The sequence below is a fragment of the Triticum aestivum genome, chromosome 5D (genome assembly GCF_018294505.1).
Source record: "Triticum aestivum cultivar Chinese Spring chromosome 5D, IWGSC CS RefSeq v2.1, whole genome shotgun sequence".
NCBI lineage: Eukaryota > Viridiplantae > Streptophyta > Magnoliopsida > Poales > Poaceae > Triticum > Triticum aestivum.
The window spans coordinates 21575107-21602692 of NC_057808.1; the positions used below are offsets into that span (position 1 = coordinate 21575107).

A 27586-nucleotide genomic window follows, 5' to 3' on the forward strand; every position below is an offset into this window, starting at 1 on the left:
GAATTTGGCTCTTGCATTAATCTCCAAACTTGCCTTGCAAGAAGTGCCAAGTTAAAAAGTTATATGTCCGGAAAACCCATTCCACCCATATACTTTGGTGTTGACATCGTCTTCCACGAGACCCAAGCCGTCTTCCTCTCCCCCCCTCTTACTGCCCCACCAAAATTTCCTCAAAAGAGTGTTGATATGTTCACAGAGTCCACAGGGTAGTTTAAAGCATGACATGGAATAAGTCGGAATGGCTTGGGCTACCGATTTGATCAACACCTCCTTTCCTCCTGCCGACAAACACTTCTCCATCCACCCCTGGACATGCTTCCATACCCTATATTTCAGATATTTGAAACACCCCTCCTTTGATCGTCCAACGTCCGAAGGCAAGCCGAGATACTTCTCTGACAGAGATTCGTTATGAACATTGAGAACATTCTTCACCTCTCCTCGGGTACTCTCCGGCACCCCTCTGCTGGAAAAAATTGATGATTTATCTGTGTTGATTCTTTGGCCCGATGCGTTTGCAGTATGTGTGCAGCAGCGCCTGAACGCGGGTCGCTGCCATGTTGTTCGCCTCGAAAAACAAAAGACTGTCGTCAGCGAACAGTAGATGATTCACCTCCGGGGCTGGAGGAGCAACTTTGATGCCTCTCACTCCCTCCACCCCTTTAAGCAAGCAAGATAATCCCTCGGCCGCCAACAAAAAAAGGTATGGACTGATCGGGTCTCCCTGCCTCACTCCACGGGAAGGCCTGAAAGAGTCTAAAACTCCACCGTTAAACAACACCGAAAAAGATACGGATGTGACGCACCTCATTACTGTTTCCGTGAAGCGTGGGCTTATGCCAAGTTTGAGCATCACAGCCCTAAGGTACGACCATTCCAATCGATCATACGCTTTCATCATGTCCAGCTTTAAAGCACAAAACCTGTTCCCCTTAACTCTCCTTGTTTTCATATAGTGTAAACATTCATAGGCAGTTATAAAGTTGTCAGCCTTTAGCACGAGTTAGTTAAAGGATGCAGCGCTCACGCGAACCCCCCATGGGCCAGCCCACAGAATGAGCCGAGCGCTTGATCGGGACCCCTGTTTTTTCCGTTTTGCTAGCCGTGGTTGACAGGTTTACCGCGGACCGTTGACTTTTCGAGCAAAACTTTTGCAAAAAATATATAAAAAGTCGAAAATTTTAACCAAGTAGAAAAACCACAAAATTGAAAAAATAGTTCATCAACAGCATAAAAAAATTCGCAAAGTGGAAAATAGTTCTATAATTGTTTTTTAAAGTTCATCAAATTTGAAAAAATCACATAATTTAAAAATATTTCACTCTTTTTTAAAAATGTTCATATTTTTTGGGAAAAAATCAATAAATTTGAAAAAAGGTTAATCTATTTTGAATAAAAATTTCAAGTATTTGAAAAGGAAAATTTCACGCAATTTGAAGAAAGGAAAGAAAAAAGGATAGAGAAAAAATTTAAAATAAAAGAAAAGAAGAAAGAAGAAAAGAAGAAAAAAGATGCAAGTAATCACACCAAGTAAACTGGCTGGTTGGTTAGTGCAGATTGCACTGAATGATGAAGCCTTTGGTTTGAATCATGCCTCTTGTTCATCATTTTTTCAACTTAAACAGAAAATTGGGTAGAATGGGCTAGCCCAGCTCGGAGGGGTTGGGCACCCGTTTTCCAAAAGCCAACTAACGGGCGCCCATAATACTACTAGGATACCACCTAGGGATCCCCTCCTTCCTCCCCAGTCCCCACCGTGGCGACTAGGGTTTATCTACTCCGGCGCCGTTCGTCGTCGTTGAGGTTTCCGGTAACTTGCCCGCGCATCCCACCCATCCCACGCCAGCGCTTGGGCTGATAAAGGGGTCGGCTTGTCCTTCCACCCGGCCTCGGCGTGGTGCGGTGATCTAGGGTTTCGGCTGCAGCCATGGCAGGGGCGACTCCATCCAATGGAGGGGGCAGCACTAGTTCAAGCAGAAGGAAGGGGAAGACCCCGATCGATCTGGAAGCGGCTATGAGGAACATGAAACTAAAGGAGACAGAGCTGGATGACGTGATTGTTGGCGATGAGGAAATCGCAGAATTGTCAAAGGCGGCCCGATGGCTGGCTGTTGCGAGGGTGAACACGACGAAGTTCTTCGGCGTTGAATCCTTCAAGAACACCATGATCTTCGCATGGAGACTTGCCAACGAGCCAGAGATCCGTGAGGTGGATAATAATCTGTTTATCATCCAACTCTTCTGTCTAGGGGACTGGAACAGAGTCATGCACCAGGGACCTTGGATCTATAGGGGACTAATGGTTACAATTGAAGAGTACGATGGCAAAGGGAAGCCAGATTTGGTTCAGCTCGACCGAGTTCATGTGTGGGCACAAATTCATGACACCCCGGAGCTCTATAGGAAGGAGATGATCGTGGACCAACTGGCTCGCCGCATAGGCCAAGTGAAGAGTGTGGAGATGAACCCTAACCGAGTTTTTGAAGGCAACTATGTCAGGGTCCGGGCGAAGATTAAACTGGCTGATCCTTTGGTGCGTTTTGCCCCATTGATCGTCAAAGGGGAAGGGCGAATCCTCCTGCCAGTCAAATATGAGAAGATTGGCTTCTTTTGTGAAGTCTGCGGCATCCTAGGCCACTCCATGGAGGAGTGCGGCAATGGGGTTCATAGCCCCGAAGAGATTGAATACGGCGAGTGGATGAAAGCCACTCGGGGACCCATGCCAGAGAGCCAAAACCGTGACCCCGGCTGGAACAGGGGGAACTCCGCGCGTGGACGTGGACGTGCCCGTGGAGGCGGCCGCGGCAGGAACAATGGAGCCAAGAAACGGTCATCAGAGGAGGCCGGTCTGGGGGATGAAGTTGACAGAGACACTGATGAGGATCTCAAGGATACGGTGGAAATCCCACTTAAGGGCAAGGGTGATGAAGCGGGGACTGACCACCCCCAAACCTCGGTTATTCGCAAGCTGAACATGGATGATCAATCAGCAGCTCAGAGTAGTAGGGGTGTCGCAGTGGATGCATCCATGCAAGGGGCTATGATTGTTCCTCCTCCTCCACCATCTTACGTCACCCCGAGGGACAGAAAGAAGCACAAGAATGGGAATTCTCCAAACAAAAGCAACTTGGACAGCGTGGCGGGCTCCTCAGAGGAGCGCCGCCGGGTCCAATGAGTCTCTCATGTTGGAACTGTCGCGGGGCGGGCAAACCCGCGACAGTTCGAGAGCTTCGCGACTTCGCGAGGCAGTTTGCTCCGATGGTGCTTTGTATAGTTGAAACTCAACTCCCTAGAGATAGAGTGGAAAACTTGGCAAGCACCCTAGGTTATGATAATGCTTATGCTGTTAGTAGCTCTGGTAGAAGTGGAGGTCTCGGTATTTTCTGGAATAATGAAATAAAGATCGAAAATTTTGGTTACTCTGCTTATCATATAGATGCTCATGTTACTCTTCCTGGTACTACACCATGGCGGCTCACAGTGATGTACGGTGAATCACAAGTTAGTGAAAGAGGCAAGACTTGGGATGTGTTAAGATCTCTCGCTGAAGATAATAACCTGCCATGGTTATGCTTCGGTGATTTCAATGAGGTACTCAGTTTAAATGAACATGATGGGGTTGGTCACCGTTGCATGACACAGGTGAATGGTTTTAGGGACGTTGTTGATACATGCGGCCTTATAGATCTAGGCTTCTCGGGAACCAGCTGGACATTTGAGAAAAGAGTAGCCGGAGGTACATACACGCGGGTTCGCCTCGATAGGGCACTTGCCACTGCATCATGGTCCAGCATGTATCCAGGGGCTGAGTTATCCCATAAGTCTGCCACCACATCGGATCATATACCGATTTTGCTATAGCTCTCACCGGGAGGAGATGAGCCGCGCCAAGCTAGACCTTTCAGATACGAGATGATGTGGGAATCTCATGATGGTTTTCAGGCGACCATTGAACAACACTGGCAAGGCCCAGGAGCAACCACGGTTGCGGAACTGTGTGCAAAAATAAAAGCGTTGTCAACAAACCTGAAACGTTGGGACCGAACTACGTTTGGCAGTGTCAAGGAAGAGATCAGAACTCTCAAGCTTCAGCTAGAGAGCATGCGTGCGGACCCATCTAGGACTGCACCTACTCATCAGGAGGAGAAAGTGAAAGATCGCCTGATCGAGCTCTATCATAGAGAGGAAGTCATGTGGCGTCAGAGATCGCGAATAACATGGCTAGCGGCGGGTGATAAGAACACCAAGTTCTTTCACCTACGGGCCAGCAGACGGCGCCTTAAAAACAAGATAAAAAGCTTACTCAGACAGGATGGAACTACAGCAGATGATGCAGTAGAGATGGAGAGTATGGTTGCGGCTTTCTACAAAAATTTGTTCACATCCGAGGGGACAACGAACATGCATGAAGTGATTGACGTGGTGCCACGCAAAGTCACAAACGAGATGAGTTAGTGGCTGACGGGTGAGTATAGCAGAGAGGAAATTAAAATGGCGCTGTTTCAGATGGCTCCTACAAAAGCACCAGGATCGGATGGGTTCCCGGCGCATTTTTTTCAGAGACATTGGGAGCTCTGTGGAGATGAAGTGTCCACTATCATTCTGAAAATCTTAAGGGGTGAAGACGAAGTTGAGGAGTTGAATGATACTGTCCTAGTTCTCATCCCTAAGGTAACCAATCCCACACTTCTGTCGCAGTTCCGCCCCATAAGTCTATGTAATGTACTCTACAAGATTGCGTCGAAAGTTATGGCAAACAGGATGAAGTCCATTCTTCCTATGATCATATCGGAGGAGCAATCGGCCTTTGTGGCGGGACGGTTGATCACAGATAACATCATCTCCGCGTATGAATGTTTAAATTTTATGAAGAGGAACAGGTCAAAGAGGAATGGGTTTTGTGCTCTTAAACTCGACATGATGAAGGCCTATGACCGTTTGGAATGGGACTACCTCTGTGCTATCATGACTAAACTAGGTTTTGCGCCGGCCTGGGTCAACTCAGTTATGAGGATGGTATGTTCAGTCAAGTTTTCGGTTATGTTCAATGGAAAGAAACTTGAGAAATTCACACCTTCGCGAGGAATCCGACAGGGGGATCCGATATCACCTTACCTTTTCTTGTTGGCAGCAGAGGGCCTTTCGTGCCTTTTAAAAAACCAGACAGAGTCATCTCCAGTGCATGGGATCAAAGTGGCAGATACGGCGCCGCCGGTAAGCCATCTTCTTTTCGCAGATGATAGCCTGCTGTTTGTCAAGGCTAGTGTTGAGGGGGCTATTCAGGTATCTTCTTTGTTGGAAATATATTGCAATGCTTCAAGGCAGAAAATTAACTTGGATAAATCTTCAGTGTTCTTTAGCAAGGGCTGCTCGCAGAGTATTAAAGAGAGCATGAAAAATACCTTGAATGTTCACAATGAGAGTCTCTCAGAAAAGTACTTGGGCATGCCTACGGATGTTGGGAGCAGCAAAAACGGAGCCTTCAAATATTTGAAGGACAGAGTGTGGAGCAAAGTTAAGGGATGGATGGAAAAGGTGCTGTCATCCGGAGGGAAAGAGGTACTTATAAAGTCTGTAGCTCAATCTATCCCGGTCTACTCTATGGCTTGCTTCAAGCTACCTCGGGGCCTCTATCTTCACATTAATTCCATCATACGCAAGTTTTGGTGGGGGAGTAAACATGGTGAAAGAAAGACAAATTGGGTCTCCTGGGAGAAGATGACAAGGCCAAAATATGAAGGAGGTCTGGGTTTTAGGGATATTGAACCGTTTAACCTTGCTCTGCTGGCAAGACAGGCGTGGAGAATCCTACAAACACCAGAGACACTAAGTGCAAAAATTTTGAAAGCGCGCTACTTCCCAACTACAGACTTTCTTGATGCTTCACTGGGCAGCCAGCCATCTCAAATATGGAGGGCAATTGTAGAGGGCAAGGAGATCCTCTCGCAGGGACTCATCAAACGTATTTGCGATGGCAGAGATACTTTGATATGGCAGCATAACTGGGTACAAAAAGAGGCGTCGCTCAGGCCAATTGTTTGCTTGAGCCAACACAGGCCACAGTTTGTGTCCGAACTGATCGACAGCTCCAACGCCAGGTGGAAGCAGGACGTGGTTCGTGCAACCTTTCTCCCAATAGACGCGGACGTGATTCTCAATATCCCGCTAGCTACTCGACATTGCAGAGATTCCTGGGCATGGGCATACAAGCACAAGGGCTCCTTCTCTGTCCGCTCGGCATATCGGATGCTCATCAATACGAAGCTAAGGAGGGAGGCGTGGCTCGAAGGACGATCAAGCCCGGCTGATAGATCGAGAGAAGAAGCAAGCTGGACTAACCTCTGGAAGGTTGCGGTGCCGTCGAAACTAAAGGTATTCCTGTGGAGACTTGCACAATGCTCTATACCCACGGCGGATGTCCTCAGTCATCGTAATATGTCCACATCGTCGCGGTGTGCTATCTGTGGAGAGGACTCGTGGATGCATTCATTGATAATGTGCACGATGGCGCGCTGTGTATGGGCGCTAGGTGACCCGGAGCTGGTTGAGCATGTTATTGCAACAGCAGAACCGAATGCAAAGGCTTGGCTCTTCAGTATGCAAGAATCGATGCCACATGCCGAGTTCACAAAGCTAACCGTGACACTATGGGCCATATGGTCGGCGCGGCGAAAGCTAATCCATGAAGGGGAGCACCAGAGCCCAATGGGGACTCATGCTTTTATCACACGCTTCTTGGCAGATTTGAGTATTGCTTCCTTGTCACATGAAATAACGAAGCCCGGAACAACCCCAGTGCGGGTGCAAGAGTGGATACCACCACCGGCGGGTCACCACAAGGTAAATGTTGATGCAGCTACTTGTAAACACCCTCCTATCGGGGTTGTTAGCACGGTCTGTCGGGATCAATCAGGAGCATATGCTAGGTCAGCAGCGGTGGTATTCCATGGTATGACCGACCCGAATATATTGGAAGCTCTGGCATGTCGCGAGGCTATTGCATTAGCCAGGGATCTCGCACTGACTCATTTTATGGTGGCTTCAGATTGCCTTTCGGTAGTCAAGGACATACAAACTGGAACTATGGGTACAATTGCTCCAATCGTGCAGGAGATCATCGACTCGAGCAGGGAGTTTCAGTCCTGCTCTTTCACCCATGAGAGACGTCTTTCCAACAAGGAGGCTCATGGCTTAGCTAGACATGCTTTACATTTAGGGGAGGGTCGCCATGTATGGCTGTTACACCCTCATGATACTTCTATTATTCCTGTAATTCGCTCTATTGATCAATAAAGTAAAGCATGTTTCCCTCAAAAAAAACTAGGATACCACCTATTGTTTGCAGATGACAGCCTGCTGCTTTTTAAGTCTAGCGTTGAGGGTGCAAATCTGGTTTCAAACCTATTGGATGTTTATTGTGCGGCATCGGGACAGCGAGTGAATCATGATAAGTCATCAATTTTCTTCAGTAAAGGGTGCCCTGATTCTCTCAAGCAGGAGGTGAAAAACTGTTTAAATGTGCAGAACGAGTCCCTTAGTGAGAAATACTTGGGCTTGCCGACAGAAGTGGGGCAGTCGAAGGATGGCACTTTTAAATATCTAAGGGACAGGATCTGGGAGAAGATCAAGGGTTGGATGGAGAAACTTCTGTCAGCTGCCGGGAAAGAGGTTCTCATCAAATCAGTAGCACAATCCATACCCATTCTTTCAATGTCTTGTTTCAGACTTCCAAGAGGCTTATGTGAAAGTATCACCTCGATCATAAGACAGTTTTGGTGGGGAAGCAAGCAAGGGAAGAGAAGGCCCTGTTGGGTGTCATGGGATGTTATCACACGGCCAAAAAATCTGGGGGATTTGGGTTTTAGAGACATGGAACTTCTTAATCTTGCTTTACTAGCAAGACAGTCATGGAGATTGTTGAATGAGCCCAACTCCCTCAGTGCGAGACTGCTGAAGGTTGTATATTTTCCTGATACTACAATCCTAGAGGCAGAGCTGGGCCACCATCCTTCACAGATTTGGCGAGCTGTCCTAGATGGCCGAGATATCATGCGACTTGGCATTGTGCGCAGAATAGGAGATGGAACCACAACAAATATCTGGACAGACAATTGGATACCCCGGGATCTTTTACTTCGACCGATCAGGGCCATGGTTGACAATCCACCGCAACTTGTGTCTGAGCTAATCGATGCAACAACGGCAAGTTGGAACGAGGAGCTAGTACGCCAAGTGTTTACTCCTCTAGATGCTGAATCAGTTCTCAAGATCCCACTATGTACCAGGCAAATTGATGATTTTTGGGCTTGGGCCGGGGACCCTAAGGGCATTTTCTCGGTAAGATCAGCATATAACTTACTTAGCCGAGTCAAAAGAGGAAGAGAAGCATGGCTAATGGGAAGTGACGATACCTCAAATGTCGAAGGCGAGCGGCGGGGCTGGACGTCGGTGTGGAAACTTCAGGTTCCATCCAAACTCAAGGTGTTCACATGGCGGCTGGCACATCATTCCATTCCAACAAGTGACGTGCTACACCGATGAAACATGTCAGACTCTCATGTTTGTGCCATCTGCGGTATGGAAGATAGCTGGCGACACTCCTTGTTGGACTGCACCTTATCTCAGAGCGTTTGGGCATTGTCAAACGAGGAGCTAGTACAACACATGTGTATGAATAAAGATGAAGATGCCAAGGCCTGGTTATTTGCCATGAGCGACTCAATCTCACAGAAGGAATTCGCCATTCTTATCACTACCCTATGGGCCATCTGGTATGCACGTCGGAAAGTTATCCATGAGGGAATCCTGCAGACACCCTTTGCAACACATGCATTCATAAATAGATTCCTGGCTGACCTTGAGTGCACGGCCTCTCCACCGCCTGCTGCTCGAGAGGCAACTCCACTACGACCTAGGGGCTGGTTACCACCCCCAGAGGATCATGCAAAGATTAACTCGGATGCTGCAGTTTCAAGGTCGGGCCGTTTTGGTGCGGTTGGGGCGATTTGCCGGGATGAAGCAGGAATCTTCCAAGGAGCGTCACCTGTTGTGTTTGGGAGCATTGAAGATCCGGAGGTGCTTGAGGTTCTTGGCATCCGAGAAGCCTTAGCTCTAGCTAATGATCTATACATCCAAAAGGTGTCGATTGCATCCGATTGCCAAGCCGCGGCGGAGGCAATTGGGAAAGGTACCTCATCTGAATATGGGGCAGTGGTGATGGAGATTAATTAGACGTCTAGAGATTTCAATTCTTGTATTTTCTCTCATGAATTTAGAACCTCGAATGTCGAGGCCCACAAGCTTGCAAAGCATGCCTTAACTCTAGGGACCGGTCGCCATGTTTGGTTAGGCCACTCTGGAGAGCTTAGTTTCGTCCCTGTAAACGTTGTGACGGGTTAATAAAAAGCTTTGCGAGTTTGCCTCAAAAAAAAAACTAGGATAGTCCATGATACATTGAGGGGGCCGATCGGGGGCTTACCCCTGCTCACCCCCTGTCTCCAGCCCTAACGGTAGCGAACCCCTAATAGAGTGTCACGCGCAGCTAGTGCATGAGATACTACATTAAATGATCTACATGATCTTGATACAGCAGATATTCTGAAGTTTTCAAAACCAACTCACAACATGGCTTTTATTTCTCTAAATGAAACGTCCAGCGGCCCTAGATCATAATCACTTGATGTAATAGCTTTCTTCAGAACCGTCGAATCTATCTCCAGAATCACCTGCTTACACACCATTTGTTGAGGTGATTTGCACCGCCTTGCTTACACCCCATTGTTGAGGTGATTTGCACCACCTCGAGAACAGAGGAAGCTTCAGCTTGAAGTGCACTTCCTTCCTGAAGATGACCTTGTCCAGCACTGTCACTCCTCGATCATTCCTGACAAGTTTGGTTTGCTGTGTTGGAGCTCTTGTTCATTCTCATCGATGAGTTTCAGTTCAGTTTTTCCTTTTAGATGGTCTGGCTCGGTCAGCTCACATAGACTAAGATCTTGTGTGCAAAGTTTAACCGAGTGACTTGTACCATTTGAATTCAGACGAAACTTAACCGAGGGAACCCGTAAAAAAAGCAGTAAAGGCCCGCAATGGAAAGAAAACGGAATGGTTCGCTGAATACTAGCAAAGCTGGTGAAACTTACAAATATATCAAGCAATGCAATTACTTGGTCCCAAAATTATACTGGCCACCAACAGCCACAAATGAACGACGCTGGTGCTATACTATTAGATAGAAAATCCTCTCTGTACACATGACAACATATGCTCAAGTCTGGAACCACTCTATTCGCAACACCTCATCAAGGATGTAAGCACTTCAGTGACATCTCCAATTAATTGTTTGTTCATCCGTCCGTTCAACCCGTCATCAACCATTGGACATTCTGCATGAGCAAAGTGGTATTTATTAGTCTTCCTCTACCTTCCCTCGACACGGGCCGAGGTCGGTAATGGAATGGGGATGTAGCATGAGGGGGGTAGAAACATGGGAATGGTGCGAGCCTGACCTTGATATCTGGCAATGCAAGGCAGTACAACTCAAGAGCTCTTGTCGGCGGTTTTTGTTGAAGGCAGCGTTCCAAATACATGGTCCCACAGGGTCGATGTTATTCCAAAGCCCTTGTTTTGAATTCTGAAGTGATGGTTCAGATGGTATTTCTGATATGCAGCGAAAACAACATGTTAGTCAGTGCACAAAGAGATGGGAGTGCTTTGATAAGCTTCAGGATGAGATAATAAGCACCTTGAGATATTTTGCAGGATCGGATGAGGGCTGTGCGTGATGCAGGTAGTAGTGTGTGCAATCATAGATCACGTAACCCAACAGGCCACCTCCAAACACGCCAGGAGTGGTAGTTGTAGTAGTGAAGAGCTTGACAAAATTCCAGAACTGGATGGACAGAGCACAAGAACAGCATTAAAAATAAATACAGCATGGTAGAACAAAATGATGAGTCAAATACACATTCTTTCACAATCCTGCAGAGGGCATCCAACTCGGTTCGAATGGCCAACACTCTTTCATGTACAGGCCGGCACTAAAAGGCTAAAGCAGTATATAGAACAAATGTGGAAAAGTGTTGCCATGCTTCAGTTGATGGGTGCCACTAACAGTGTTGTTCTGCTATCAATCGATGAGAGAGACTATTTACCGGATAGCACAAGATGGCTGCAGCAGTTGGTGGAAACACAAGTCGAAGTCCATCCATTGGATGCTTGTGATGGCATCCATGCAGAAGGTAGTGAGCTGTGTTTGTCCTGCACGTCAAAACAGCTATGATCAGAAGATGATCATCTCATGTGCTAAGACTTTAGCAGTAACTGGGATGGGAGCACAACTTACCAGTAACTTTTAGTATCTATGTGGAAAAGGTACCGATGCAGCACGTATTCAACCAGTGTCCAGATGAATATTCCTGCCACAACCATCAGCGCTACTTCTGGAACTGTGTGGCCCATTTGGATTGATGTATTCAAGCACCAGCAAACAACAGGCAACCAAATGAGAGGAACTGCCCACCATTTCGTACGTGTTAAGAACTGAAATGAGCCATTCATCAGAACATAATGTCCGAAATTTCAGATAGATGAAGTGCAAAAGAAAAAACAGAATGCTCACCTCCAATACATCATTGGCAAAAAACCGTGGCCCCTCTTTGCTAACAATTGGCTGGTGAACCCAGTCCTGATACTGTTCCTCCAGATGACCAACCTGAAAAATTACACCCAAATATTTGAATACATAATCAAAGAGCATGCCTGCATTTCAACTCACCCAAACAGCAAAGCTTAAACAGAAGAATTAGGCAACAGTCATGATCAAAGATTACTGATACATCTTGGGGATGAGCTAAAGCTTCTCAATTTAACTATCATAATTTACATTTTCTAATACATAAAAATATGTACTCTACATTTTGGGGATGAGCAAATAATGTGCTTTAAGAACCAGCAGCACCTGTAGCTACAAACTCTTAGTCATGTGTACTCTACACTGACTTGTTCCTTTGGAAAATCCACTTATACCACAATTCTTCTTTTTTTAAAGAGCATAAAGCCAATATGCCAAATAGGCACTCAGAGTTGAAAAAACAGAGCAAAATTAAATATGGGCACATTTACCTGAAATACAAGAGGCTTGTCCAAATCGACGGTAAAGGCTTGAGCAACCATTGTCTTGGACTGTGATTACTGTTACTGTACATAAGAAAAAGTAAGAATAGAGGTATTTCATATAAAAGGTCATGAAATGTAGAACAAATAAATGATACTACAAATCCATGCAGGGCAAGATGAACTTATGGGATCACTACCGGTGTGTGACTGCTACTGTGCAACATTCGCAGTCTGTACTATCTTCTGCATTTTTACTGTCTAAGTTGGGTAATTTTTAATTGACACTCGAGTGACAGCATACCACCATGCTCCCACATTTCTGTCATGATATGGACCCAACAGCCAGCTCTCAGTGCCCCCGATATTTAACAATTTGAGCAGCTGTTCTCAGCCAACCGATTGAACATTTAAACAATCAAAGGAGCAAGTGGCCATGACGCCCTGGCGTCACTATTCTATGAGGACCTTGGGCCCAAGGGCCGAATCAGGCCTTGGTCTCAAGGCGTGGCACAGCACCACAGACTGGGAATATCCTCAGATCGTCCAGATCACATGATCTGGTTTTGAGTCCATTCATTCATTACAAAAAAAAAGGAAGAAAAAAACTGAAATTCCAGTTCAGAGACAGGTGCACATGGGGGCAAAGCCTTTTTGCCATGTTACACAAATTCATGGCAATTTGACTCCACGGCATATTCTATCTAATAAAGCTGTGCAAGAATACAAGAGAGGCACAGCTCAGAACCCGGCTGTATGGCATCTCACGCCCCCACTGGAATCCAAGGGGAAAAGCTGTGTGCCGGCTGGGGGATTGCTTAATCACAACCCCCATAATTAGAAAACTTATGATGGGTGGCCAGTTTAGCCTAAACTGGGACGTAACATCGCTCGTTCCAACAGTTGGCCAGCTAAATAAAGAGCATAATCAAGCAGGCGTCTCACTACATGACCGAGATTAATTGTCGCCGCGTCGATTCCGTGGCTTGTACAAAAATCTGATCGTGCTCACGCATCGTCCCGGACAACGACAACGACGGCAAGCATGATTTTGGCAACTCTTTGCCTGGCTGGTCCTCGCTCGCCCATTGTAAATTTCCCAAGAGTGGACGGCGGGCGAGCACTCGTCGTAGCAATGATGGGTCGTCGGCCGCCCATTGTGAATTTCACGAGAATCTGAATGCTGACGAACGCTTTGACTGTTATAAGATTAGGGGCGAAGCAAAGAATCAGAGGTCGCTATCCAGCCACAGCCACACACACGCAAAGAGAAATATGCTATGCTCGAGAGCTCCCAATGCTAAACCACCGTCGCCGTCGTCTACAGCCAAAGCAAGCATGAACAGACAGATTCTTGCCCGAGGCCAGGCGCTGTCGGCCGAAAAGGAAATTCCCAGATGCGTCAGCAGCTCCGCACTGGACGCGCGGCCTAGGCTCGGAGAGGCCGCTAAAGACGCTGGCCCTCCGGCGAAGGGCGGCCGGCCGAGTAATGCGGCGGATCTAACCGCCGTTTCCGCCCGGATCTAGCACCTAGTGGAAGTCCAAGAAAGAGACGGCGGGACAGGGGAAACGAACGAACCTGCTCGGCGCAATGCCTTCCGCCGACGCCGCTGGAGGGGGAGGGGCGGCGGGGGGCCGGGCCGGCGCGAGCGGCTGGGGCGCGCGCGGGGGAGGGAGGCCGGCCGCCGCTGCTGCTCGGGAGCTCGCTCGGAGGGAGATGGGAGGGGACGAAGGCCGAAGGCGGAGGGCGCTTTAGTTATAGCGGAGACGACTTGGCATGGTGTGGTGTGCTGGTCTGCTGCTGGTGTTTGGCTTTTTGTAGATCGCTCCCTCGGCTTTGGGGGTTTCGCAGGTTGGTCTCGTCGTAAATTTTTTTTTAGACAATCTCGCGAAGCTTTTATTTAACTCGTCACAATGTTTACAGGGACGAAAAAAAGATCACCTGAGTTGCCTAACCACACACGTCGGCCAACACCAAGTGAGAGAGCATGCTTCGCTAAATTGTGAGCCTCGACATTCGAGCTCCTAAATTCATGACTAAAGGTGCTGACGGGTGGTGTACAACTCGTGGTGAAGAGCTCGGTTAGCTCGATCCAGCCCATCAGCATGCAGAACCAAGTTCTGATAGTAGAAGGGCTCTCGGGTGACAGTGGAGTAGGCAGCAGTGTAGTATCCCTCCGCACCAACATCGGATGCGATAGCAATGTGCCTGAAAGGGGAGGTGTCCAACTCCCGATACTCTCCATGAAGATGTGTCAGAGCACCAACATCGATGGTCACTCCAACACCATGAGTAGTGTGCAGCATAGTAGTGGAGTCATACTCCCGAGAGTAGAGGTGGACGATGGCACGGTACTGCTCCTGGTTAAAGTCCTGGTACTCCTCGTAGACGGTGTACTCAGGGTGCCAGCGATAACCCAGATAGGTCATCATCTCAGCTAGCACAGCAGGTGATCCCGAGGCACCAATGGCCGTCGTGTGGCGCACGACCTGCCTCGTGGGTTCCATCTGAAAACAAAGATGTTTCAAAGGAGCCAAACGACGGTGTGGGCATTGTTCAAAATACTATTCTAAGGAATAACTATGGCTTATCCAACTTTGGGGTGAATGTGGTCACGGGATCCTAGTGTTAGAGTTAGTAAATTTGTTTAACCCGAGTAGAAGAGAGTTCAGAGTCCCAGAGTAAAGATCGAGGAGTAAAAGATCCTAGTACCACCCAATGGCGACGTGGGCCCGTAAGACACACAGCCATGTTAGTAAAAAGTTTTGCAATGTCTAGACTCGACTTCGGCCAAGGAGTGTGGAAGGGGGATTCCTACAGGCAGTCAGCTCTGATACCAACTTGTGACGCCCCCGATTCAATCGTACACTAATCATGCACGCAAACGTGTACGATCAAGATCAAGGACTCACGGGAAGATATCACAACACAACTCTAAAACATAAATAAGTCATACAAGCATCACAATACAAGCCAGGGGCCTCGAGGGCTCGAATACAAGTGCTCGATCATAGACGAGTCAGCGGAAGCAACAATATCTGAGTACAGACATAAGTAAACAAGTTTGCCTTAAGAAGGCTAGCACAAACTGGGATACAGATCGAAAGAGGCGCAGGCCTCCTGCTTGGGATCCTCCTAAACTACTCCTGGTCGTCGTCAGCGGCCTGAACGTAGTAGTAGGCACCTCCGGTGTAGTAGGAGTCGGCGTCGACGATGGCGTCTGGCTCCTGGGTTCTAGCATCTGGTTGCGACAAGCAGGTAGAAGGGAAAGGGGGGAAAGAGGGAGAAAAGCAATCGTGAGTACTCATCAAAAGTATTCGCAAGCAAGGATCTATACTACATATGCATGGGTATATGTGTAAAGGGGCCATATCGGTGGACTGAACCGCAGAATGCCAGAATAAGAGGGGGATAGCTAGTCCTGTCGAAGACTACGCTTCTGGAAGCCTCCATCTTGCAGCATGTAGAAGAGAGTAGATGGTAAGTTCACCAAGTAGCATCGCATAGCATAATCCTACCCGACGATCCTCTCCTCGTCGACCTGTGAGAGAGCGATCACCGGGTTGTATCTGGCACTTGGAAGGGTGTGTTTTATTAAGTATCCGGTTCTAGTTGTCATAAGGTCAAGGTACAACTCCGGGTCGTCCTTTTACCGAGGACACGGCTATTCGAATAGATAAACTTCCCTGCAGGGGTGCACCACATAACCCAACACGCTCGATCCCATTTGGCCGGACACACTTTCCTGGGTCATGCCCGGCCTCGGAAGATCAACATGTCGCAGCCCCACCTAGGCACAACAGAGAGGTCAGCACGCCGGTCTAAATCCTATGGCGCAGGGGTCTGGGCCCATCGCCCATTGCACACCTGCACGTTGCGTGGGCGGCCGGAAGCAGACCTAGCCTAGCAGGCGTTCCAGTCCAATCCGGCGCGCGCCGCTCAGTCGCTGACGTCACGAAGGCTTCGGCTGTTACCACGGCGCTGAGTGCCCATAACTGTTCCCGCGTAGTTGGTTAGTGCGTATAGGCTAGTGGCCAGACTCAGATCAAATACCAATACCTCGTTAAGCGTGTTATTATGAAGTAACCGCGAACGCCGACCAGGGCCAGGCCCACCTCTCGCCTAGGTGGTCTCAACTTGCCCTGTCGCTCCGCCACAAAGATCCACTCGCGGGTACTCCAAGAGCCGACCCGACTTTAGTCACCACAGGTATCATGTAAAGTATATAAGTATATACCCATGATCACCTCCCGAGTGATCATGGCCCGATAATATAGCAAGGTAGACGGACAAGAATGTAGGGCCACAGATGGAATACTAGCATCCTATACTAAGCATGTAGGATTGCAGGTAAAGGTAACAACAGTAGTAGCAAGGACAGGCTATGCAGCAGAATAGGATTAACGGAAAGCAGTAACATGTTACACTACTCTAATGCAAGCAGTATAGAGAAGAATAGGCGATATCTGGTGATCAAGGGGGGGGGCTTGCCTGGTTGCTCTAGCAAGAAGGAGGGGTCGTCAACACAGTAGTCGATCTGGGTAGCAGCGGCGTCGGTCTCGGAGTCTAGCGAGAGAAGAGGGGGAAGAAACAATAAATATAATGCAAACATATGCATGACGATGCATGACATGACAATGAGCGTTTCTAGGGGTGCCCAATCGCGGTAATAGGTGATACCGGTGAAGGGGGAAACACCCGGGAAAGTATTCCTGGTGTTTCTCGTTTCCGGACAGATGAACCGGAGGGGGAAAGTTACGAGTTCGATATGTTAGGGTTGTGTGGCGGACGAACGGGCTGCGTATCCGGATTCGTCTCGTCGTTCTGAGCAACTTTCATGTAGAAAGTATTTTCATCCAAGTTACGGATTATTTTATATGATTTTCTAAAGTTTTAATCATTTTCTGATTTTAATTATTTATTTAAATCCAACAGTATCCAGAACAGTGAATGATGATGCAAGCATGACATCAGAGTGATGTCAGTAGGTCAAATGGTCGGTTGACCAGTCAAACCAGACAGGTGGGTCCAGTGGGACCCACATGTCATTGTCTGGGGCACTAACAGGGGGTTTAGATTAACTAAATGGGTTAATTAGCGGGTGGGGCCCAGTAGTCAGTGGGAGATTAAGGTTTTAATTAACTACTTTAATTAATTAGCAATTTATCTATTTAATTTTATTCGTTTATGGCATGGGGCCCGCATGTCATAGACACAGGGGCGGCCACGTCAGCGTTGACCCAAGTCAACTGGTCAAAGGGGGGCCCTGGGCCCACCAGTCAGTGGCACGAGGCGGTGCCATGTGGGTGCCAGCTTGGCACCCGCCGGAGACGCGTCGGAGCTAACTCCGGCGACCATTCCAACGGCGGAGCGATCGGGAGAGCTACGGGATTCGTCCACACCGCACCATTTTGGGCGCGGCCGGGCTCGTTCGAACGGCAAGACGACGGCGGAGCGATTTGTGACGGTGGCGGAGGCTGTGGTGGCCGGAGACGAGCAGTACGACGTCGCCGGTGGCGGGGTGTTTCGGGCGAGCAACGGCAGCGGCGATGCGACGCACTATTGGGCAAATAGAAGGGCGGGGCAAGGCCTACGTGCGCGCGCGAGCACAACGGCACAAGCCCGGGGCCAAAGGGGTCACCGGACGGCTGCCGGCGGCGAGCGCATGCAGGGACGCGTTCGGGCGCTCAACGAGCTAGGGGCTAGGGGCCACGGGGAAGCGCATGTGCAGGCGCGTTGGGTTCCTGGAAGCACCAGGAACACGATGTCGTGCTCAGGCGAGCACGACGGAGAGCATGGCCACGGCGGCGAGGCGATCCGCGGCGACGTGCTCACGGCAACGACGACGAGGCAGCTACGGTGCGCGAGGGGCTTAACGAGGAGGAGCGGGAGGCGGGGGAGCTCACCGTGCGGCACGCAAGATGGCCCATGGTGGTTTAGTAGCAGCAAGGGGGTCGCCGGAGTTGATGAAGAACGGCGGCGACCGGAGATGTGGAAGAAGGGGACCGTTGCAGCAGTGCCTCCGAGCTCCAGCTGCGGCCACCAGTCGACGAGGAGGACGGCGGCGGAGACGACGGACACGCAGGCGCGGCGAGGCGATTGCTGTGGTCGCGCGTTTCACGGCGGCGGGTCCATGGCGGCATTCGGACGCGGTGGGGAAGGGGAAGCAGCGAGGTGGATCTGAGGGGGAAGGCGCAGGGGCCGAGAGGGAGAGCGGGGTGAGTGGGAGATGGGATCAAGGAGGCGGGGGGCGTGGCGGCCTTATCCCCTACCGGCGTCGGTGCCGGCGAGGCGGTTGGGCGGGAGCACGCCCCTGTTCCGACCCGGGTCGGGGGAACAGGGAAGGGAGACGAGCCACCGGGGGAACGGGCTGGGTCAGCCGAATGGGCCAGGTGGGCCGGCCTGGCTGTGAGCTGGGCCGCCTGGTCCAGGGGGGTTTCTTTTCCTTTTGTTTTATTTTCACTTTTTCTTTTTATTTATTTTATTTTCTGTTTTATTTCATTTTAAAATATTTAGTCACTTTAAAAAAAATTGTTTTCTCCACAATAATTATCAGTGCAATATTTGGCACCCACCGAACATTATTGTTTCAAGGTTTGAAAACTTTTGTTGTTTGCCATATTTTGAATTGATTTTTGAATCGGTTTTGAACTAACGAAAGATTAGCAACAGTAACGGAGCTGACGTGGCATCATTAGCAGAGTTTCACTGTAGCTTAATCATCCGGGCGTTACAAATCTCCTCCACTACAGGAAATCTCGTCCCGAGATTTAGAAGGTAGAAGGAAACAGTGCGGGGTATTCATCACGTAGGCGATCCTCACGTTCCCAAGTGGCTTCATCTTCAGAATGGTGCGACCATTGGACTTTGAGGAACTTGATCGCCTTCTGACGTGTGTGGCGTTCAGCTTGGTCGAGAATGCGGACCGGATGCTCTTTATAAGAGAGGTCCTGTTGCAATTCGAGCACTTCATGATCCACTGCTCGGATTGGGTCCTTGAAGCAACGGCGGAGCTGTGACACGTGGAACACATCGTGAACCTGAGATAGGTTCGGCGGAAGCTCCAGTTGATATGCCACTTTTCCACGCCTTTCCAGAATAGTGAATGGGCCAATATAGCGAGGAGCTAGCTTGCCCTTGATCCCGAAGCGGTGAGCACCCTTCATTGGTGTAACTCGAAGATAGGCCTTTTCGCCAGGTTGATAGACCATGTCTTTATGTTTACGGTCATACTGACTCTTCTGACGCGACTGAGCAGTCTTGAGATTCTCGCGAATAATACGGACTTGTTCTTCGGCACGTTGGATAATATCCGGACCAAAGAGTGGACGTTCCCCAGTTTCTGACCAGTTCAGAGGGGTTCGGCACTTTCGTCCATATAACACTTCAAAGGGGGGCCATCTTCAGACTAGCTTGATAGCTATTATATAAGAGAACTCAGCATACGGGAGAGATTCCTCCCATTTCTTGCCGAAGGAAATCACACAAGCTCGAAGCATGTCTTCGAGAACTTGGTTGACACGTTCAACTTGCCCTTGCGACTGAGGATGAAACGCAGTACTGAATGACAGATGAGTTCCCATAGCTTCTTGGAAACTTGCCTAGAATCTTGAAGTGAACAAGCTGCCACGGTCTGAACTGATAACCAGTGGAATACTGTGAAGTGAAACAACTCTGGACATGTAGAGAGTTGCAAGCTGACTAGCAGTGATCGTTTCTTTGACCGCCAGAAAATGTGCCACTTTAGAAAGCCGGTCAATGACGACAAGAATAGCATCATTACCTTTCTGTGATTTGGGAAATCCAGTGACGAAGTCCATTTCAACATGGTCCCATTTCCATTCAGGAATAGAGATAGGTTGCAGAGTTCCAGCAGGCCTTTGGTGTTCTGCTTTGATACGACGGCAAACGTCACACTCGGCAACATAATGAGCAATGTCTTGCTTCATATTAGACCACCAGAACCTTTGACGAATGTCTTGGTACATCTTTGTACTACTGGGATGAATAGACAAAGGCGTATCATGAGCTTCTTTCATAACCTCCTATGTCATATCACTACAAAAAAGGGACACATCCGTGACATTTTGGGCCGAACGAATTTTTTTATGTCATACATATGACACTTCTATGACGATAATTGTGACAAAACCCGGTATCATCATAGATGTGGTGGGCTCCTACTTCTATGACAAAAAATCATGACAGAAAATGGGCTTTTCGTCCTGGGCGGGCCGGAGACGTAGCTGCATGACATTCTTTGGGCCGTCCATGACGGAAAAAACCGTGGTAGAAGCGAGGGGGAGGAAAATTTCGGGGAGTTCCCGGTTACGGTGGGAGGTCGGGGGCCGAGCGATGCGCGTTTCTCTCGTACACGTACGCGCGTGTGTGCGAGGCGTTGGCTCTAACTGAACCCGAGCGAGGCGTTGGGCTCTAACTGAACCCGAGCGATTGCACTGCAGGCTACGCGTTACTGAACCCGAGCGATCGATCGATGGCTGTTAACTGAACCCGATCGAGCGATTCCTTCGCTACTGCTGCTAACTGAAGCCGATCGATTGGATGAACAGTGAGCGTTGCGCGCGGGGGGGGGGGGGGGTTGGATGAACAGTGAGCGGTGGCGTTGCCTCTGGATGAACAGGACCCCGTGGTGTGGTGGAGGGCTGGATGAACAGTAGACGGTGGAGGGGTGCCCGTGGAGGGGTGGTTGAACATGACCCCGTGGTGTGGAGGGCTGGATGAACAGTAGACGGTGGAGGGGTGCCCGTGGAGGGGTGGTTGAACAGTAGCCGGTGGAGTAGCGCGCGGTGGAGGCTGGATGAATAGGAGCCCGTGGAGGCTGGAGGAGGTCGACGGTGGAGATGAACAGTATCCCGTGGACTCCCGTTTTGCGGAACGCCACACCCCTCCCCATGAACAGGACCCCCGTTTCGACCGTAGGAGGTCCGTTTCGTCCGTTTTGCGGTACGCCACACCCTTCCCGATCAACAGGACCCCCGTTTCGACCGTAGGAGGTTTGTTTCGTCCGTTTTGCGGTACGCCACACCCCTCCTGATCAACAGGACCCCCGTTTCGACCGTAGGAGGTCCGTTTCCTCCGTTTTGCGGTACACCAGACCCCTCCCGATCAACAGGACCCCGTTCCGAACGTAGGAGGTCCGTTTCCTCCGTTGTGCGGTACGCCAGGCCTCGTTTCCATCGCCTATTCCGTCCAAGCCCTCCCGATGAACACGACCACGCATTCCGTTCCGACCCAGCCGGTTGGCTCCCACGCGTTCCGTTGCCTCCCGATGAACACGACGCATTCCGTTGCCTCCCCATGAACACGACGCATTCCGTTGCCTCCCCATGAACATGACGCATTCCGTTGCCTCCCCACGAACACGACAACGACGCTGTTTCTCCGTTCCGACCCAGCTATGTACACGAGCCCTGGCCGTACGTATGCGCGAGTAGGCGTTTGAGACCCCGCCCGTATGTACACATACGTGGCCGTATTTTCTTTCTTGCACCCTGGCCACTGTACGTACGTGTACGTGCTACGTGCGCGCCTCTACTACGACACGTACGCGCATCTACTACGACACGTGCGCGCCTCTACATCCACCAGTATATATGTATGTACACGTTTGCGACCAGAATGGCAACGCTACGTACGCTTCGACCAGGTGGGTCCCGACTGTCAGGCACTTCCTTGCCTGCGAAGATGTAGCTGGTGGGTCCCAGCAGTCAGGGGGGCGAATCGTTTTTTTGCCCGGACGCACTTCCTTGCGTGCGAAGATATAGCGGGTGGGTCCCAACAGTCAGGGGGAAACTTTTTTTCCGCGAAATAGAGTGGCCCATCCGGTGGGTCCCAGCTGTCAGGTGGAGGAATCATTATTTTCCGCGTAATAAGGAGGCACTTCCTTGCTGCGGCGGTGGACCCAGCTGTCAGCTTCTCCACGTACAGTCCACGTCCGATGGAAGTCGTTCCTTGACCACGTTGACCACGCCGCGCCCAGAGCACCAGGGCGGTGGACGACGGCGAGGCCTAGGAAGGGGATGACGGGGAGCCGGGGAAGACGCGACAGTGGAAGCCCGCGCGGAGAGGAGTACGAGGGTTCACTGGTTCGGCTGCGGTGTGAGGCTACCGTCGCCACAGGGCCTGGCCAGCGGTGGGAATAGTAGGGGGCGGTGAGGCCTCCGCGGCAGCACAGCCGGCCACGAGAGGCAGGAGCATGCGGCACGACCGGCGCTGCTTTGGGCAGCTGGAGCAAGAAGACCACAGGTTGAAGAAGCACTACGGCCGTTGGATGGACATCGTACGGTCACTGGAGCTAGAATCGTTCATATTGACTAAAGTTGACAAAGGCCCCCGTCCCAGTCAACTTAGTAGGCCCACAAATCAGCCTCCCACCATGGTGGGTCCCAGCTAGCAGGGGGAGTATTCATTTTTGTGCGTAATAAGGAGGCACTTCCGGTGGGTCCGAGCTGACAGCTGGGGGAAACGTTTTTTTCGCGAAATACGCTGGCCCGTCCGGTGGATCCCAGCAGTCTGGGGGGAAATGTTTTTTTCATGAAATAAGGTGGCCCGTCCGGTGGGTCCCTGATGTCAGGTGGAGGAATAATTATTTTGCACGTAATAAGGAGGCACTTCCTTGCGGACGCCTGGACCCAGCTGTCAGCCTCTCCATGTACAGTACTCTTCCGATGGAAGTCGGTCGTTGACCACGCCGCGCCGAGAGCACCAGGGCAGTGGTCTAGACGACGGCGAGGCCTAGGAAGGGGACGACGCGGAGCCGGGGAAGACGCAGCAGTGGAAGCCCGCGCGGAGAGGAGTACGAGGGTTCACTGGTTCAGCTGCGGTGTGAGGCTGCCGTCGCCGCAGAATAACAGGGGGTGTGGGTGAGTGGAGGGATAGCCTGGCCAGCGGTGGGAGTAGTAGGGGCGGTGAGGCCTCCGCGGCAGCACAGCCGGCCACGGGAGGCAGGAGCAGGCGGCACGACCGGCGCTGCTTTGGGCGGCTCTAGCAAGAAGACCAGAGGTTGAAGAAGCACGACGGCCGTTGGATGGACATCGTACGGTCACTGCAGCTAGAATCGTTTATATTGACTAAGTTGACAAAGCCCTTGGTACGTCAACTTAGTAGGCCCACAGGTCAGCTTCTGAAACGGTGCGCCCCAGATGTCAAGGGGAGGAATCATTTTTTGGGCGGGTGAAGCTAGAATATCCGAGATTGAAGAAGAAGCACGACATCCGTTGGATGGACATCCAACGGCCACTGCTGCTAGAACCGTGTGTTGACTATAAGTTGACAAAGCCTTGCATACGCGTCAACTCTGTTTTTTTAGGGGACGCGTCAACTTAGTAAGGCCAGAAGTGTGTGGCAGAGAACTTATAGCCCATTTGAGATTTGTAAGAATGTGTAGCCCATTTTTGAATTCTAATGGAATTTACTACAGCCCATTTACAGTTTGTTAAAAGTACAGCCCATTTCAACCAACCGTTCAAAACAGAATTCAATAAAATTTCCCACATTTTGATGGGATCCGAAATATTTTTATCCCGAAATTTCTAGTCAGATTAAATACAATTTCAATATAAATTTATATTACGTAAAAATCCAACGAAACATTGCGCTCGCAACAATTAATGAAATTAAAATTTTCAATATCCAAAAATAATATTTTATAAAGTAATCACGTGTTTGGTGCATTTTTTATAGTTACTGCCCAGTTTTTATAATTACATCCCATTTATTATTTCTTAAAGCCCATTTTCTTGTTAAGCCTAATGCATCCCTCCTAGGAAAGATTTGCAGCCCAGCGGGGCGGAGAATAACAACTTGACCTTGCCTGGGTATTCCTAAAAAAAAGTATAGCTGGGCTAGCCATTTTCAGCTTGAAAAAAATTAATATCTGGGCTGGATATCTGGCCTGGGCTAGACGGGCCACAGCCCGCCCAGTTAATACCTGCAGCGATGTTTTCGTTGTTGTTCAGAGGAGAAAAATTAATATCTGGGCTAAACATCGAAAAACTCTGCAGTGCTCACACCTCAAAAACACAAATACTGCTCGAGCTGCTTGGTCCCAGCTGTCGGCCGCTTCTTGTGCAATTCTCTCGTTTATTGACTACTACATAGGTTGACAATGGTGTGGGACCGTGATGTCAGGAAACCAGGAGGAAGCAAAATAAATTATAGTTATATATATATAATAAGGAGGCACTTGCGTACGTGAGGCTATGGACCTGGTGGGTCCCCATTGTCATCCTCTCCAAGTAAAGTCATCTCCTCGCCCGCGCATGCTTTCCGCCCGAAACAGTCAGCGCCGCCCGCCCCGCTTCCCGGTGCAGGCGATTGCTCCGCCTTCAAACGACACAAGTGCCGTCCGTCCGTCCATGTGCCGCCCACATTAATGATACGCGGTTGCCGAGGCGGCTACTCCGGCGCCACACGTCCATCCCTCCGCCTGCCCACCATTGCTATATAAACTGCTGCGCCGGCCATAGCCGCAGTTATCCGCATCCGTTCCCTTTCTCCTGTCCACACCACTACTGCCCACCATGGCTTCCTCGCGCTCCAGCGCTCTTCGGGACGGGCGGACAACAGGCACAAGGAGATGGCAGCCATTGCTGCCGACCGGCTGGCCGGCAGGCAGCCGGAGGACGACGACGTCCCAATGGAGAACATGGTAGTCGACGATCCGGCGCCAACCCCCTCCTCCGCGCCATCCTCGCCGGTGCATTGCACCATGACCATCGGCGAGGCCCGTGCCCAATATATGGACAGGGTGAGGCAGATGCGTGAGGAGCAGTTCCGGGAGGCGCAGGCCGACGCCGCCTACAACCACCATCTCCTCCAGGAGCACCTGCAGGCGGAGGAGCAGATCGCCGCGGAGCGGGCGGAGCAGGAGGCACTGCTCGACTCGTACCGCTCCGCCCGCAAGGGCCGCCTCGAGCGCTGGCGGTACCGCATGCGGGTGGCGGAGGCTGCGGCCGCCTACAAAGAGGCTAGCAAAGAGGGCGATGAAGCAGGCGAGGCGCTGTTTGGCGAGACCGAGGACGAGGCAGAGGACAATGCCGGCTCCGACGAGTCCCCGCTCCGCTGGCGTCGACGAGGCCCTGCTCCGCCGAGGCCCCGCGGCGCCAACAACGAGGCAGAGGACACCGCCGGCTCCGCCGATGCCCCGCCCCGCCAACAACGAGGCAGAGGACATCGCCGGCTCAGTCGAGGCCCCACCCTGCCGGCAACGTGGGGGAGGATTTCCACCGCTCCGCTGAGGCGCCGCCCGCCGGCAATGAGACAGAGGACATCGCCGGCTCCGCCGAGGCCCCGCCCCGCTGCCAACGAGGCCGCGCCACACAGAAAACGAGGAAGAGTAGAACACGGTAGGTCGCCGCCGCTCGGGTCCAAGTAAGGCCACCGCTGCTACCCTCCGGTTGAAGCCAAGCTAGGCGGGTTGACCATTGATGGCCGGTTAGCTTCTTAGCGGCGACGTGGAGTCAGAGATCTGCGCTGGAGAAGAACACTGCTTCTACTTAACTGCTGGTGCAGTTGGCTGACTGACACGTGGGCCCAACAGGCCACATGTCAGTTACGCAACTGCACCTGCAGTTAAGTCACTGAAGCTTCTGTTCGGCTCAGCGGGACACAGGTGGGTAGCTTCGGTTAATTAATTATACCTCCAGCGCACCCCTTTTTAGTTGAAGAATGTATGAAATGTAATGAAATCCGACATGTTTATATGAAATCCGACCGTGTATGAATGAATTTATTTTGATTAGTTCGAATTCCTGTATCACTGGCATTGGATGAACATGCAAAACAATACGTACTAGCATTATTCCCAGGGTGATCACCTCGTTTGCAGCAGTTTCACATGTACTCCCTCCGGTCCTTTCTAGTCTGCATACAAGTTTTGTCTGCAGTCAAAGTATCTCTACTTTGACCAATCTTATACAAAAAAGTATGCACTTTCACAATGTGCGAAGTAAAAAGGAACAGAAGGAGTACAAAGAGTTTGAGCAGCTTTTTAGCGTTTCTGTACATTGCAATCAAACACACAGGCCTGGCAATTCATAGAGAACATTCAAAACAATCGATGATTATGCATCTCAGCGACTCACATGTCAGAGGCAATATTTACTTCACAACTAAAGAATAAAGAAAAAATTGATCGACGCTGCTGACAGCAAAGGGCGTCCCATTCGAAAATATCAAACGCATGTCTTGCTAAAATCAATGAGCAAAATTTGACAAGGTTGTCCCATTCCAAAATATCAAATGCCTACGATTGTGGAATGGGCAGGGTTTGCCATCAGTTCGGACATTGACATGGCACCTCGTGCTAAATAAACCAGCTGTTCTTTTTGTGCAGTTCCACCAAAATCAACCAAATTCGCGCGTAGCTTGTATGATTTCGCCCTTATATGTTGCAACGCCTTGAACTTATCGGCACCTCCTTTCTTGTGGTGGAAATGAATGATTCGATGTATTCATGAACATTTTGTGCAGTTCCCATTGAAATCAAGCTGAGCACCCCTGTTTGCACAAATACAAAAAAGTGATTAGTATAAAGCAAACTGTACTATGAATTGACAGTTTCAACAGGCACATACATGGTCCATGTAGAGCACACTTTTAGAAAAATGGAACTCACCAGAAAGAATCCTAGAACAACATTGTACTCGCGCATCACAGCAAAAAAATGGAGATTTGTCAGTCCTTCTGAGCTGAAGTTAGTTTGGTCTTGTGGGGAGTAATGTAACCATCCTTCAACTGCTCCTTCTGATGAGAAGATAGACATGGCTTCTTCATCCTGGCATAATCGGAACTAGTCACTTCACGTACTCCATATTCTTCTTCAGAGGAAGATGATCCTGTTGTGCAAAGACAAGAGGACTACTAAATGCTAGCATCCCTGTTTGCTCGAAAAAAAGGAAAGGAAATATTTAAAACAACACAGATGAAGCACTTCTCAAGGACAATACCACTTTTTCATGACAGTATCTAAACAGTAGCACAACACCAATAGAGATGACAAAGCTCAATCATATGGATGAAATCAGTGGGCGAGTACCAACCTTTGTCAGGAGGCTTATTGTGTAGAGCATACAGATGAAGCACTTCTCCGGAACCATCTGTTGCTATCTACGGTGGTGGCCATGCTTACTATATACTCCTCGATTAGTTTAATGTTTCCAACATCTTCTTGTGCAGTTCCACTAAAATATATGGTATCTTCAAAGAAGATCCCTGTTTGCACAAGTAGAGATAATTACATATTACATTAAGAGTGGCATCAAATCAGTGGCAAAACAATTGCTCGTTCCAGCCATAGCAATAAATTAAGATGCAAAACTATATCATTACTTGTGTCATCACAGTTCCAGTGCTTCATTACAGCACCGGGAGTTGATTTTTGTTTTTCTTCCGCTTGTTCTTCCCCTTCATCACTTGGTTCAATAACAGACAAGCTTCGCCTTCAATGTA

At 49.9% G+C, this 27586-nt stretch overlaps 1 protein-coding gene across 2 annotated transcripts; it reads right to left on the minus strand.

Annotated features, from left to right (window-relative positions):
* Positions 1–10091: 10091 nt before the first annotated feature.
* LOC123119162 (dihydroceramide fatty acyl 2-hydroxylase FAH1) lies at positions 10092–13849 on the minus strand. 2 transcript variants are annotated; one of them, XM_044538866.1, is made up of 8 exons: positions 13694–13849; positions 12124–12198; positions 11621–11713; positions 11345–11541; positions 11154–11259; positions 10745–10891; positions 10509–10659; positions 10092–10385 (listed from the first exon to the last, which is right to left on the minus strand). In XM_044538866.1, the coding sequence occupies exons 2-7, from the start codon at positions 12172–12174 to the stop codon at positions 10540–10542; spliced, it is 714 nt and encodes a 237-aa protein (XP_044394801.1). In that variant the 5' UTR covers positions 12175–12198; positions 13694–13849; the 3' UTR covers positions 10092–10385; positions 10509–10539. The 2 variants fall into 2 exon arrangements, with proteins under 2 accessions (XP_044394801.1, XP_044394803.1); XM_044538868.1 differs by having other exon boundaries at positions 12124–12192; positions 13694–13833.
* Between the last annotated feature and the right edge of the window lie 13737 nt (positions 13850–27586).

Coding starts and splice junctions, on each gene's coding strand:
- LOC123119162 (XM_044538866.1), bottom strand. CDS start 12,174: ATGGTTGCTCAAGCCTTTACCGTCGATTTGGACAAGCCTCTTGTATTT. Junction 11,714..12,123: donor ACAAGCCTCTTGTATTTCAG/GTAAATGTGCCC, acceptor GTAATTTTTCAG/GTTGGTCATCTGGAGGAACA. Junction 11,260..11,344: donor ATAGATACTAAAAGTTACTG/GTAAGTTGTGCT, acceptor TTTGACGTGCAG/GACAAACACAGCTCACTACC.